The 15,657-nt window shown below is 36.1% G+C and overlaps 1 protein-coding gene across 2 annotated transcripts in view; it reads right to left on the reverse strand.

Moving 5' to 3' along the window:
- Window positions 1-420: 420 nt before the first annotated feature.
- LOC134230964 (DNA repair protein RAD50-like) overlaps window positions 421-15,657 on the reverse strand; it is a 33,207-nt gene continuing 17,970 nt past the window's right edge. For both annotated transcript variants that reach the window (XM_062712826.1, XM_062712825.1), the window contains exons 21-39: window positions 13,683-13,773; window positions 12,898-13,033; window positions 12,453-12,566; window positions 12,278-12,373; window positions 11,754-11,901; window positions 11,481-11,538; window positions 10,893-11,094; window positions 10,720-10,749; window positions 9,353-9,433; window positions 7,956-8,014; window positions 7,690-7,837; window positions 6,707-6,880; window positions 5,159-5,284; window positions 5,006-5,058; window positions 4,569-4,654; window positions 4,139-4,278; window positions 3,782-3,915; window positions 2,223-2,351; window positions 421-555 (exon numbers count right to left, since the gene is read on the reverse strand). In XM_062712826.1, coding sequence (XP_062568810.1) covers window positions 504-555; window positions 2,223-2,351; window positions 3,782-3,915; window positions 4,139-4,278; window positions 4,569-4,654; window positions 5,006-5,058; window positions 5,159-5,284; window positions 6,707-6,880; window positions 7,690-7,837; window positions 7,956-8,014; window positions 9,353-9,433; window positions 10,720-10,749; window positions 10,893-11,094; window positions 11,481-11,538; window positions 11,754-11,901; window positions 12,278-12,373; window positions 12,453-12,566; window positions 12,898-13,033; window positions 13,683-13,773 — 2,057 coding nt within the window. In that variant the 3' untranslated portion in view covers window positions 421-503. The remainder of the gene's footprint in view (window positions 556-2,222; window positions 2,352-3,781; window positions 3,916-4,138; window positions 4,279-4,568; window positions 4,655-5,005; window positions 5,059-5,158; window positions 5,285-6,706; window positions 6,881-7,689; window positions 7,838-7,955; window positions 8,015-9,352; window positions 9,434-10,719; window positions 10,750-10,892; window positions 11,095-11,480; window positions 11,539-11,753; window positions 11,902-12,277; window positions 12,374-12,452; window positions 12,567-12,897; window positions 13,034-13,682; window positions 13,774-15,657) is intronic.

The raw sequence follows: 15,657 nt of genomic DNA on the forward strand, positions 1-15,657 counted from the left end.
CAACATAGTTACTAGTTAGACCTTTTTTGGGCTCTTCCAAGGAGTTGAAGAGTCCCACTTAATGAAGGACCTGTGTGCAATACTTTTAATCTCTATACATGGATTTGTAGACCTCTTCTAAAACAATTTTTGATGGAAAAAAATCTGGAATTTATGTTTCTTAATTTTAGTATAAATTTCTTTGAATGATGCAAATATTTTTATAATTTGATATCTTCCAAAAAACCCTGGTAATGCATACTGATTTTTTGTCTATGAACATCTGATGGCACTATAATCTTAAATCAAGAATATCTTGAAAAATTATCAGCAGGTAAGGTACCTTGCGTATGTCCTTAACCTCTAAAAAAACACAGATCTGAATTCATTCAAGCTAGTCTCATCTCTTTGAAAACTAATCATTCATTATAGAAACACCAATTCACATTTGTCATTTTTAATAAACAATAATCAGCTAACAAAAACATTAGGCACAGACGATCCAGTAGGATTCTTCACTTTCATCATCTGCTGTGTAAGTCTTCAACCTTGGCTTTTACCAACCTTGAACAGGCACTGAAAAACATACAGCGAAAGGTTAGTGAAAACTGCCCTAGAAGAATAAAAAACTCAAAAATAACAGGAATCAATTGTGTTTTATACAAACGTAACTAGAACTGTCCAATCGGGACAAATACCCCCCCCCCCCTTTCCGCTGGATTTTTCAGAGAAAGTGCCAATTCACAAATACTATATGGATCTAGAGGTGTTCACAACTTACTTACAAAAATTTGCAGTGAAAAATAATTTGCTCATTATGTTTCTTAATGAATGAAACAAAGGTGCAACCAAATGAAACATCAATACTAATACAATGTAATTCCATTGTAACATTTTTTTTATTTCTGCATTAAAAAAATATATTGCAATTATGTGTCATGACACTCTGCAAACTGATTGTTGAAAAAAAATCATATTATACAAAATCAAATTAATCTTGATAACTTTATATCAAATTCATTTTGAAAATAAAGAGCTGGTCATCCAGTAATGAATTGCTTTGACAGACAATAAATTACAATTAAAATAATAAGAGAAGAGAGATCTTTAATTCTTGTGCCAAATTCCCAGGAGATTATAGATAACCTTAACAACTTCCCACACCAAACTCATTAATTTATCTTTAACTGGATGCATGTCCAGTCATTATTCCCAAGAGACAAATGAATTTACATTATCTTCTGTGTAATGAAAAAACTTTTTAACACTTGATGATGTTTCTTTTTTTTTTCAGTTTTAATGAGTAGTTTTAAGCTGCAGTTCACATTTTTGTACAGATATTCTAGATTCTATGTCTAAAACCTTATACATGAGCCCAAAATGAACAAGTCAATTAAAATAAATAAAACCCATAAAATGCAGAAAAATGAACAAATAAAGTTGAAAATTCCTGGTGCACACCTTCATATGGTGAATAATAAGTGTACAAATTTTCAGATAAATCCTTGCAATAGTTTCTGAGAAACGGTCTGCACAAAACCACAAAATAAAAATGAAAAAACACCTGTAAAATTCAAAATAATCATCCAATCAAGATGAAAATATCAGGTGCACAACTTCATACGGTGAATAATATGTGTACAAATTTTCAGACAAATCCTACCAATAGTTTCTGAGTAATGGTCTGGACAAAATCTCGTCTACAGACAGACAGACATGGTGATTCCAATATACCCCCCCCTAAACTTCGTTTGCGGGGGGTATAATAATCATCTAATATTTATATTTTTCCAAAACTGACCGATTCCAATTCTTTTCTTGATACTTATGATTTGTTGTGATATTATTAGAGTTAAAATGGATTTCAGTTTGGTAATGTCTAGTGCAATTTGTTTGTTTGTTCAATGTCCCTTCCAGAAATGTTCACTCATATTGAGATGTTACCAGTTGTAGGTGTAGGACTGCAAAATTAGACCTCTCGATGCTTAGGGCCAATGAGCAGGGAGGACTCTCTCTCATATCAAAACCTACTGCAGCAGTAGTTCATTTGAAGAACCTACCTCCATAAGTTGCAGTGAGATTTGAACATGTGATAAGAATTTACTCCTTACTCTATGACTCTACAGGACACACTGTGCCACAGGCACAACATAGTGTGTGGCGTACCAAATGAATATCTTTATAATTATAGCTTTATTGTACTGTTTTTACAGTGGGTGAGGGTTGAGGTTGTCAACACTTACTTGATATCTTTACGGACTTTCCAGAACTCATCTACATAATCTGACCTCCCCAGTAACTCCACGAAGTCCTCGTCGTGTGTGATGACGACCAACTGGAAGTTCTTCTGGCTGGACCGAGACTTGATGATGCTACAAAATACACAGAATAAATGTCTATATAATATACCGAGGATCCTACATAATACACAGAATAAATATCTATATCATATGTTATGATGATCTTACATTATACAAAAATAAGGAGTTGTACAAGTTAATTCCACTAAACAGCTTCACCATCAAGACTGGGGATTCTAATTTGAAGGAATCTTATCAAAATGTTATGATGTTACTTACTCTACTAGGGCCAGGGCCAGGGCCAGGGCCAGACTCTCTATGTTCTCTCAGTCTAGATTTGTTGTCAGTCTGTGTTACTCTACTAGGGTCAGGGCCAGACTCTCTTTGTGATACTTACTCTACTAGGGCCAGGGCCAGACTCTCTATGTTCTCTCTGTCTAGATTTGTTGTCAGTCTGTGTTACTCTACTAGGGTCAGGGCCAGACTCTCTTTGTGATACTTACTCTACTAGGGCCAGGGCCAGACTCTCTATGTTCTCTCTGTCTAGATTTGTTGTCAGTCTGTGTTACTTACTCTACTAGGGCCAGGGCCAGACTCTCTATGTTCTCTCTGTCTAGATTTGTTGTCGGTCTGTGATACTTACTCTACTAGGGCCAGAGCCAGGGCCAGACTCTCTATGTTCTCTCTGTCTAAATTTGTTGTCAGTCTGTGTTACTTACTCTACTAGGGCCAGGGTCAGACTCTCTATGTTCTCTCTGTCTAGATTTGTTGTCGGTCTGTGTTACTTACTCTACTAGGGCCAGGGCCAGACTCTCTATGTTCTCTCTGTCTAGATTTGTTGTCAGTCTGTGATACTTACTCTACTAGGGCCAGGGCCAGACTCTCTATGTTGTCTCTGTCTAGATTTGTTGTCAGTCTGTGATACTTACTCTGCTAGGGCCAGGACCAGACTCTCTATGTTGTCTCTGTCTAGATTTGTTGTCAGTCTGTGATACTTGTTCTACTAGGGCCAGGGCCAGACTCTCTATGTTGTCTCTGTCTAGATTTGTTGTCAGTCTGTGTTACTTACTCTACTAGGGCCAGGGCCAGACTCTCTATGTTCTCTCTGTCTAGATTTGTTGTCAGTCTGTGTTACTCTACTAGGGCCAGGGCCAGACTCTCTATGTTGTCTCTGTCTAGATTTGTTGTCGGTCTGTGATACTTACTCTACTAGGGCCAGGGCCAGACTCTCTTTGTGATACTTACTCTACTAGGGCCAGGGCCAGACTCTCTATGTTGTCTCTGTCTAGATTTGTTGTCAGTCTGTGTACTAGGGCCAGGGCCAGACTCTCTATGTTCTCTGTCTAGATTTGTTGTCAGTCTGTGTAACTTACTCTACTAGGGCCAGGGCCAAGCTCTCTATGTTCTCTCTGTCTAGATTTGTTGTCAGTCTGTGATACTTACTCTACTAGGGCCAGGGCCACTAGGGCCAGGGCCAGACTCTCTATATTGGTATAACTTACTCTACTAGGGCCAGGGCCAGACTCTCTATGTTCTCTCTGTCTAGATTTGTTGTTGGTTCATCCAGAGCTAGGATACCACAGTTCAAGCAGAAAGTCTCAGCTAAGGCCATCCTTATTATCAATGAAGCAAGCACCTGTCAACATAATCAGGGAATTAACAGTTACTTTATGGTAAAATTCAAATATATTTCTGGTATGCGTTTTACCAAAATGTTTTAACAAAAAGATACTTCACATTCAAATGCTCTATTAGTTTCACTTAAACAACTGTAACAGAAATGACTGATTCTCATTTTTACAAAGAAATAATGAAAATTATTTGTTTAATTTATATAATTAACAAACTTGACTGTTGACCTTTTGACCTGCACTGCAGCGCCCCCTCATGTCCAGAGCTGTGTCTCCTTTTAACATCACCACTCTGTAGTTGTACGTCCTCCGTGTTTTTGTGAGCCCTGCATCGTCGTCATCAGAACGGATCTCTATTGTTTCAATATCTGACAAGAACATGTACACAAATCAAAATATAAAGGCCTCGAGGGGCACTTACTTAAATTTGACCATATAACCACATACACAATAAACCTTTATCTAGTAATCATTTCTCCCCCAAAATTATTTCAAGCAAGTTTTCTCTTACTCTTTGTGTGTTACTCAAATTTTAATTAGATTTGTTTCCCCTTAATATGTGGGTAAAACATTTCACAGACTGTGTACAGATATTTGACAGACTGTAATACTTCAGAGTCCCTACTCCTGTACTTGTATGATAAATTCCTATTTTTACCGTTCCCTTTATAAGTGTTCCTCCACAGCTCGCGGATTATCTTGTTGATTTCATCCATCTTCATGTTGTGGTAACTCATGATGGCTCTAAATCAATAAAATTCAAAGAATAATTATAAAAAAAGAAACTGTTTTAATAAAGTACGAAAGTCATGTAGTTTAAATCTTTTCATTAGTTGTCCTTTCCCCAACATGTGTTTCTTAAAAAACCCAAAATTTTAAAATGCCATAGTAGGCAACAAAAATTGTCTTGTAGTGTTCCCCAAATGAGGTCTGGAAATACATTGTTTTTAATACCGTTTCTTCATTTTTTTTTTGCATCAAATATATAGAACATAATCTTATCATTAAAGTAATGAACTACAACATTGTGAACTTTCTGACTTAACCATGAGATTTTTTGTGACAAGAGTTACTAATCTTTTCACAATGTCTTACTTGTCCAGTGCCTTGTAATATTTCTCCAGGTCACTGCTGGCCAATTCTGTTGTCTGTTGAAAGAAAAAATTAAATGCAATGTTTCTTAGATCACTATCAGAAATAAATAGTCAGAAAAGACTTCTATTGAGGTACAGTGAGACGTTCACCTACCTTCAGAATGATCATCTTGTCCCTGTACTTGGTCGCAGCATTCTTGTACATCTCTGATTTCAGTTCATTTGTGATGCTGGTGAACTCTCCATGTAACGCTATTCTGCGATTCTCAGACAATTGTTTCTGTAATAAAATGTTTTGCCTTAAAACTTCGGCGTTTATGCAAATTATCACGCAAGTCAATCGATTGATCACATTATGAAATCGAAAAATAAGACAGTTATTCCTTAAATATACGAGGGGTTATCAAAAAGTTCGTGGACTGAGGCTATAAAATTGGAACTATGTAGTCTGTGCCTTTAAATTTTATATGGAACATAAAACAACAAAAAATAAAGAAATGTTGAAAATTTTAGCTTGATACGTTCATTATTTGCAAAATTATTATAAAATAAAAACGACATTATATGATCACCCGGCGCTGTCGCTGTTTAGTTTCATGACGTCCGACTACGTCATTGTTTTTCAATGTCCGCTTCTTCTACCTCATGCACTTATTTTGATGAGATTCCCTGGAGCTGAGTAAGGACAAAAACCCGCCTTGCTTATATGACCTTACAATGCCATGAACAGTGGCTTTCAATGAATATAATATTCCGAATGGATATATACATTAAGAGAGATCCTCGCTTGATTGTGCCTGCATATTTTGCTTTTGGAATTCAATATCTACAACACATGATCAACGTCATTTTTGACGTGATAGATTTTTTCATACCTTGACTACAAATCGACATTAACTGTACATTCCTTTTCTCTCCGAATCTATTTTGACATTAAAAGACAAGTGCTCTGAATGCATATTATTTCTTTGTAGCCAGTTTAAACATTTCTTAGGTCTATACCAGTTTTTTCCTCGGGCAAAACCTTATAGAATGTTGGAAAAGGAAACCCCTCCCCCCTTTTGACGTCATTTTCAATGCCTTATTTGTTTGGACACTTCATGTAAAATTTACAATAAAATTTCATAGAACTTCCAGAATGAAGTAAAAATTTCATATCTTATAGAACAATTGTGTCCCAACACACACCTGAAATAATGGGATTTTTGGATGTCAAATGATCATATAAAGAGATTTTTTCTCAGTCACACATAGGTTGCAGAAACGTCGTTTTGGAGGTTGCGCCGACTGGACATACCATTGCTTACAAAAACATTGCTTATTTGTTGAAAATTAAAATTTATGATTCATGTTTTATTCTTTAGATAGAAAAGATGATGCTGAATAGATATTTCAAAATTCACTGATGTAACTGAAGCGGTTTTAATTTTATTGCGCTAGTCCACGAATTTTTTGACAACCCCTTGTATACAGTACTTTGTATATTTCCTTTTGTATTCTAGACATTGTTTTTTTATTGAACATGTATTTAGAATGTTGTACATTTCCCTTTTTATTTATTACACCGTATATTTGTACACTGAACTTTCCTATTGTATACAGTACATTGTATACTACACCTTACCTCTCTGTTGTATACAGTACATTGTATACCACCCCTTACCTCTCTGTTGTATACAGTACATTGTATACCACCCCTTACCTCTCTGTTTAGATCCTCCTGTTCCTTCAGTAGATGGCGCCGCTCTCGTTCCAGATGTTTGGCGTCGATCCCTCCCAGTTCCTTCTCCTGCTCCTCAATGTTCTCCTTCTTTTTCTCGATGTCTTTAAGATGTCGCCGCAATCTCAGATTGTCTGTCAGCTCTCTCTCCCTTTCCTAAATACACAATATCAAGCTAACATAACCACCATCTTAACCAATAACCCTCCAAATAACAAACACTTTTGGCCAGCTCATTATAAAGCTTGATTAGATTCTCTCTGTTCAGTACAGACTTGTGGTATTTTTGGCCAGCTTGTTTTGTAGCTGGTTCAGACTAACAATATTTTTTATCATAACGTTGTTTGTTCAGACTTTCTGTGTGTACAAACTTACTCTATTTTTTGGCCAGCTCATCTCGAAGCTTGTTCAGACTTTTTACAGACTTACAGCATTTATGGCCAGTTTGTCGCTGTACAGACTTACAGTTTTTTTGGCTAGTTCATCTCGAAGCTTGTTCAGACTTTTCTCACAGACTTACAGCATTTATGGCCAGTTTGTCGCTGTACAGACTTACAGTATTTTTGGCTAGCTAACCTCGAAGCTTGTTCAGACTTTTTACAGACTTATTATTTTAAGCTAGCTCATCTCGTAGCTTGTTCAAACTTTGTACAGACTTACAGATTTTTGGCCAGCTCGTCACTGTACAGACTAACAGTATCTTTGGCTAGCTCATCTCGTAGCTTGTTCAAACTTTGTACAGATTTTACAGTATTTTTGGTTAGCTCATCTCGTAGCTTGTTCAGACTTTATACAGACTTACAGTATTTTTGGCCAGCTCGTCTCGTAGCTTGTTCAGACTTTATACAGACTTACAGTATTTTTGGCCAGCTCGTCCCGTAGCTTGTTCAGACTGTGTGTAGACTTACAGTATTTTTGGCCAGCTCGTCCCGTAGCTTGTTCAGACACTCTGAGTTAAGACTTACAGTATTTTTGGCCAGCTCATCCCGTAGCTTGTTCAGACTTTCTGTATAATCCCTCTGTTCCTCCTCTTTCTTCGCCACTTTGTCCTCTATCTGGGTCAGACGCTCCTTATTTCGTTCTAAGGTTTCTGCTTTCCCTGACTGAGTGTAACTGTGACACATATCAACAGAATGGTAACAATAACACATAAAGGTCAATGTCAAGTTCTTGTTCAGACAAGTATTTAAAATTATGTTACTAAGCACAGAGTAGCAGAGCAAACACAAACCTTTTGATTTCCAGGTTGATGTTTTTGACTTTTGCTGTATCATTTTTTACTTTATCAACCTTCAATACAAAACACCAACATTTAAAGCTCAGGAAAAATCATCTTACATTAGATTCCATATTTTTTTTAACCCTTGCAAGGTTTCATAACAATATACAGACTAATACTGCCAAAATAAACATTTTGTTGATGTTTTTGTCACAACTTTACCAAATTTTACAGCAGTGGGATACCTTGAACACCAATAACCAAAATCTTATGATGAAAATTAAAATTAACAAAAATAGTTTGAAAACTAGAGCAAAGCTTGTTGCAAAGCAACGTTTAGGTCTTCCATCCTGTTTGACCGGAAGTAACTTTTACTTAAAAAAAGAAAAAAAAAGAAAACTGACACCTCTAATGAGTTAAATCTTCCAAATCTATGTTGATAATTGCAAAAGTAAGGCATTTTTTGCTACTTCCTGTTCAACCGGAAGTGAAAATTAAGTTTTATGCTTCCAGTGACAAATATTTTCCAAAATCGTGTCAAGAATGGCAAAAAATATGCATTTTCTACTTCCTGTTTGGATGTAAGTGACGTCAGGACATATTTTGATGATTTTCAATAGATTCTACTAAAGATTTTGAACAACTTTGCTTCTTTGATGTATAAAAAATTCTCAATACTTTTTGAGATATCTGGAAAAAAACTTTCAGCCCCTCTAGATCCCTTAATTTAGGGGTCAGCCCTTTTCCCGAGATATCATTTGAAAGCTCTTGTAATTCTGCACAAATTTTTCTGCTATATGTTTTATCAAAATATTTTTAGTTTAGAAGATAAAAAGCAAAATATGTGTAAATTTTCACTCTTGTAGGCATTTTAATTTTTGACCCCTCTATAGCGCCATTTTGAACAGAGAAATTGAAAAACAAAAAGTGATGTGCACAACTTCAATCCTTCTATTATCTAAAATCAGTAGAATTTCTGCTCCAGCTTTTGCCGTCTCTCAGCCTTTGACTGCAAATGAAAGCCTATAAATTTTGGTTTAAAGGGAAATAACTCAAAAGCGGAAGTGAATTTTTGAAATGTCAGACAGCATTCTGATAGAGTTTAGTAACCTCTATAAACTCAGAAAATTTGAGCAAAATATATTGAGAAATGAGTGAGATATGAGGCTTCAAAGTTGGTGTCTAGGAAGTAGAAGATAAAAAAAAAGAATAAATCTTTACAAACAGAATCAGTTGAAGGTCTTCCCTTGGAAACAGAAGACCTTAACAATAGAAATTTCATTCTGACAGTTAATTTTAAATCAAAATCAAGGGAGAGATGCACATGTGCTTATAACTTCAACATCCATCTTACTGCCTACTCCTGTGACACAGAATTTCACATGCCTATTCCCATGGATTTCCCGTACCTCATTCATCATTCGCTGCATGTGTTCCTCTTTCTGCTGTAGAAGCTGATCTTTCTCTCTCTTTAGTTTCTCCAGCTGAATCTGATAGGGCAATAAATCAAAGAGCATGAAAACCAGAAGTCTCTGTTGAGACTGTAGCTCTACTGGTTTGTACTGATCAAAAACCGATGCACAGAATTATGTATCTTAGTGTAGTCTACTTGTGTGATAAGTTATATTGAAATCAGACCAACACTGTAGAAGGAGTAGCATTTTAAAGGAATTCCACAGAAAATTCTACTTTTAGTAACCATGGCAACACCGTTCATTGAAATCAAAAACCTATGCACTATTATATGCAAATTAGTGTAGTTTACTTGTGTGCCAAGTGATAATGAAATCAGACCAAAACTGTAGAAGGAGTAGCGTTTTAAAGGAATTTCTCAGAAAATTCTATTTTTAGTAACCATTGCAACACCGCTCATCGAAATCAAAAACCGATGCACTATTTTATGTATCTTAGTGTAGTCAACTTGTGTGCCAAGTGATATTGAAATGAGACTAAAACTGTAGAAGGAGTAGCGTTTTAAAGGAATTTCTCAGAAAATTCTATTTTTAGTAACCATGGCAACATCGTTCATCGAAATTAAAAACCAATGCACTATTTTATGTATCTTAGTGTAGTCTACTTGTGTGCCAAGTTATATTGATATCAGACCAAAACTTAGAAGGAGTAGCGTTTTAAAGGAATTTCTCAGAAAATTCTATTTTTAGTAACCATGGCAACACCGCTCATCGAAATCAAAAACCGATGCACTATTTTATGCATCTTAGTGTAGTCTACTTGTGTGCCAAGTGATATAGAAATGAGACTAAAACTGTAGAAGGAGTAGCGTTTTAAAGGAATTTCACAGAAAATTCTATTTTCAGTAACCATGGCAACATCGTTCATCGAAATTAAAAACCAATGCACTATTTTATGTATCTTAGTGTAGGCTACTTGTGTGCCATGTGATATTGAAATGAGACTACAACTAGCGTTTTAAAGAATTTCAAGAAAATTCTATTTTTAGTAACCATGGCAACATCGTTCATCTCTCTATTATATGCAAATTAGTGTAGTCTACTTGTGTGCCAAGTTATATTGAAATCAATCTAAAATTGTAGGAAGTAGCGTTTTGAAAAATTGTTTACAGAAACAGACAGAACGGACACCAGACGCATTACTATCGCATAAGCTCTTCTGGTCTCTGACCAGTAGAGCTAAAAATTGTTGTCAAAAAAATTAACTAAAGTAAAACACACTACCAGAAGCACCTTTTTTTTTTTTTTACATCTCTGGTGTCAAAAGCAGAATTTAAAATTATGAGGTCAAGTGTCAAGCTTACCTGTAATGGTCTTATCTGTTCCTTTGACTCCTGAAAACAATAATGAGAAATATCAAGTTTTGATTTACACCAATTTAAGAATATTCCTTTCAAAATCTTCATATACAAACTGCGATTAAGCTTTATGCATACAACTTTAACTAAACCATCAATCATCAGCTCTCTTTATGTACCGCTATCTCCTTCTCATGCTGATCGTTCTCACTCAGTAGCATGGCTTTGTCTTCCTCCAGTTTGTATCGCTGTTGTAGATCACTGTCAATCTGAAGCTTTTCCTCCTTCAGCCGATTCACCTCTGACTTCAAACGCTGCACCTCATCAGAGTGGAGGTTCAATTTCTGTCTCAGGCTGTCCAGCTGCTTGTTACAAGAGTCACTGAATATAATACAGACAAGATTAATGTTTGTATAAAACACTTGGATTTAATGTACCGGTAATACTTTTACATTTCTAAGTTCTGAATAATCTAATATATACCTCTGCTGAGAAAATTTCAGTCTTATACTTTCAACTGTAGATATCTGACCTAAATTTTCATCTATAATTTTTACATTTTTCATTTTACTAACTATGTAAATTTTTACTAATTTTTATCTTTGTGTAAATATGTTAAAGTAGGTTAAAGAGCTACCATAGCTCTTGTTATTTCTGTTGTACTGTAAATATTTGCCGCCTATAAATAAAATTTACTTGACTGTAAATCTTTGACTTGCACTGTCATCTAAGACTTAGTTACCTTACATAGAACTCTATTAACTTACACTTTCATCTGTAAATCTTCCTTTTCATTGATGACATCCTGTAGTGTCCTATCAGAATCTAGAAAAAACAAAATTTAATCATTCTGAGCAACACCTTCCTGTCGTTTCGTTCCTATATTCTTATGTTATGATAAAAACTAGTACCTCTGTAGCAGACTTACCTCCACCTGACAGTTTAGCACTCTCAGTGGTGATTTACTTCTCTAGCTCGGTAACCTCCCCTTGGTACCGGTCCATCATAATGATATCGGGCTGTATCTGTTACAGACTTACCTCCCCCTGACAGTTTAGTGCTCTCGGTGGCGATCTTCTTCTCTAGCTCGGTGACCTCCCCCTGGTACCGGTCCATCATCACGATGTCCGGCTGTATCTGTTTGGCCATCTCATCGTCCTGTTCCTGGATACTCAGTTCCTCCTCTTTCTGTTCAAAGTCAAATTCACCATCATTAAAAAAAATATGCCTTAACTTGTTTGTAAAATTGATAAAATAATACTCCAACTACTTTATAAAAAAATATTGCAAATGAATACTTCTCTTGTACAATGTGATCTGTCATACACAAATATAACTCTTTATTGCCAATAACCTTGAACTTTCCTAAATGACCTACAGTCATATAATGCAGACCAGTTCATAAGTGATTTTTTTGCTTTGCTCAGTACACACGTTTCCAGTGTTTTCTCCATTTATAATATAAGGTATCCCAGGAGAGATATATAATAGATTTTCCTACAGTAACATTAAATTTGCTAAAATAACCTTGAAAATATAAGAATAAGTAAAAATGTCAACTTACTGTTTGAATATCTTCTCTAAGTTTGGTTATATCTTCATTAATCTGCTTTAGTTTGTTCTTCAGCTGTGGCAGTTCCTTGTCTTCCAACACAGCAATCTGAAACAGGTAATAAATTAGTGACAGCCTGTGGTTTTTCCTGAGGTAACTACTTATATCCAGTAAGTCTTTAACTTACATTTTCTTTGAGAGGCTTCAGCTGATTCATGGCGTCATACTTTGTACGATATTCATCCAAGTCCTTCTCCGATTTCTGTAACTTGCTTGGTACCATCCTCAACTTGTTTTTCAGCTAAATAAAAAAAAATGAAATTTTTCACTCCAGTGTAAAACACACAATGTAAATGAATAATCTCTATAGCTTACAATTACCTAAAGCAATAATGAGGTCATTCAAATCTTAAGATGTTTAATATTAAAAATCTATCTTAAAACTCTACTGCAACCAAACCATCAAATGTGTCTCCAATCTCTACAAAACAATTCAATGCACTGACCTCAAAAAATGAGTTCCTTGACCTATTGACCTCAGTAATGTGTTTCTTGACCTCCTAGTCTGAGTACTGACCTCAATAAAGAGTTCCTTGACCTACAGACCTAAATGAGTTCCTTGACCTACTGACCTCAATAATGAGTTCCTTGACCTCCTGGTCTGTGTCAAATTCTCGGTGACAGAGCGGACAGCATGGGTCCTGTTTCTCAAGGTCACTGACATACTTCTGGAAGAAATGCTCTGCCCCCAACAATGACCCTCTCTGACTGCAAAGAAAGATTGTCGTCATGTATTCTGAAGTTTTATAACAGTTAATAACCTGAGATTCATAAATGAATGTGCAGATCGCAGCAATTTCCTCAATTTCTAAGTATATCTGTTATCAATATAGTCCTACAGTTCTGAATTTTTCTATTTTAATCAAATAATCTTTAAAGATATATTCATGCTAGCATTCATTCAAATCTTACAAAATGAATTATCTACAGATTTTTCCTGATCACAAAAAGATGCACAGAGGGTGCAACCAGTGGAAGGGGATGCTTACTCTTACATGGCACCTGATCCCACTTCTGATGTATTTAGAGGTCCATGTTAATCTGCTCCTGATTAGTATTTTTTTGAAAATTACTTTTGATAATAATACTGTTTGTTATTTTACATTTTATGTAACTCTTTTTTTTTTGGAAAAATTAAACTATGGAGCAGTTTTATCTTAGTCTTGTGCTGTGGACATTTTTATCTTAGTCTTGTGCTGTGGACATTTTTATCTTACTCTTGTGCTGTGGACATTTTTAGCTTACTCTTGTGCTGTGGACATTTATAGCTTACTCTTTTGCTGTGGACATTTTTATCTTACTCTTGTGCTGTGGACATTTTTATCTTACTCTTGTGCTGTGGACATTTTTATCTTACTCTTGTGCTGTGGACATTTTCTCCTGAAGAGAAGCCAATCCCTCATCAAAGTTCTGACTCCCACACACTGAGAAGATTCTCTCCTCCACATCTACAACCAGACAGACAAACACACAGTAATACCGGTAATGTTCATTCAATATAGCAAACAAGAGGCCCATGGGCCACATCGCTCACCTGAGAAGCTTTGACCATTCTGTTCTTTACCAGATTTCCCCCTTGTTATACATAATGCATCCCCACCCTACCCCACTGATCATAATTTAGACATTTTGAAATCTACACTAACCCATGATCCTTCCATGGGCACATATGTTTCAGCTTTTTTGGCCCATGGTTCCTGAGAAGAAGATTTTCAAAGATTTTGCCTATATATTTCTATGTAAAACTTTGATTCCCTATAATGGCACCGCCCTTCCCCCGGGGGTCATGATTCCTATAATTTAGAATTTACACTACCCTAGAATGCTTCTATATATATAAGCTTCACTTTTTCTGGCCCAGTGGTTCTTGAGAAGAAGATTTTCAAAGATTTTTCCTATATATTTCTATATAAAACTTTGATTCCAAATTGTGGCCCCGCCCTTCACCCGGGGGTCATTATTTGAACAATTTAGAATCTACATTATACCAGGATGCTTCCACATAAGTTTCAGCTTTTCTGGCCCAGTGGTTCTTAAGAAGAAGATTTTTCCTATATATTTCTATGTAAAACTTTGATACCCCATTGTGGCCCCGCCCTTCCCCCGGGGGTCATGATTTGAACAAAATCTACACTACCCCAGGGTGCTTCCACATAAGTTTCAGCTTTACTGGCCCAGTGGTTCTTGAGAAGAAGATTTTCAAAGATTTTTCCTATATATTTCTATAAAAAACTTTGATTCCCCATTGTAGCCCCACCCTTCCCCTAGGGGTCATTATTTTAACAATTTAGAATCTACATTATACCAGGATGCTTCCACATAAGTTTCAGCTTTTCTGGCCCAGTGGTTCTTGAGAAGAAGATTTTCACGATTTTTCCAATATATATTTCTATGTAAAACTTTGATTCCCCATTGTGTCCCGGGGGTCATGATGTGAACAATTTTTAGAATCTACATTATACCAAGATGCTTCCACATAAGTTTCAGCTTTTCTGGCCCAGTGGTTCTTGAGAAGAAGATTTTCAAAGATTTTTCCTATATATTTCTATATAAAACTTTGATTCCCCATTGTGCTCCCGGGGGTCATGATTTGAACAATTTAGAATCTACATTATACCAGGATGCTTCCACATAAGTTTCAGCTTTTCTGGCCCAGTGGTTCTTGAGAAGAAGTTATTCAAAGGTTTTTCCTATATATTTCTATGTAAAACATTGATACCCCATTGTGGCTCCGCCCTTCCCCCGGGGGTCATGATTTGTACAATTTAGAATTTACACTACCCCAGGGTGCTTCCACATAAGTTTCAGCTTTTCTGGCCCATTTCTTGAGAAGAAGATTTTCAAAGATTTTTCCAATATATATTTCTATGTAAAACTTTGATTCCCCATTGTGGCGGGGGTCATGATGTGAACAATTTTTACATTATACCAAGATGATTCCACATAAGTTTCAGCTTTTCTGGCCCAGTGGTTCTTGAGAAGAAGATTTTCAAAGATTTTTCCTATATATTTCTATATAAAACTTTGATTCCCCATTGTGGCCCCGCCCTTCCCCCGGGGGTCATGATTTGAACAATTTAGAATCTACATTATACCAGGATGCTTCCACATAAGTTTCAGCTTTTCTGGCCCAGTGGTTCTTGAGAAGAAGATTTTCAAAGATTTTTCCTATATATTTCTATGTAAAACTTTGATACCCCATTGTGGCCCCGCCCTTCCCCGGGGGTCATGATTTGAACAATTTAGTATCTACACTACCCCAGGGTGCTTCCACATAAGTTTCAGCTTTTCTGGCCCAGTGGTTCTTGAGAAGAAGATTTTCAAAGATTTTT

Source organism: Saccostrea cucullata, unplaced genomic scaffold (assembly GCF_032062105.1).
Source record: "Saccostrea cucullata isolate Sc308-1 unplaced genomic scaffold, CSIRO_AGI_Scuc_v1 ctg496, whole genome shotgun sequence".
Lineage (NCBI taxonomy): Eukaryota > Metazoa > Mollusca > Bivalvia > Ostreida > Ostreidae > Saccostrea > Saccostrea cuccullata.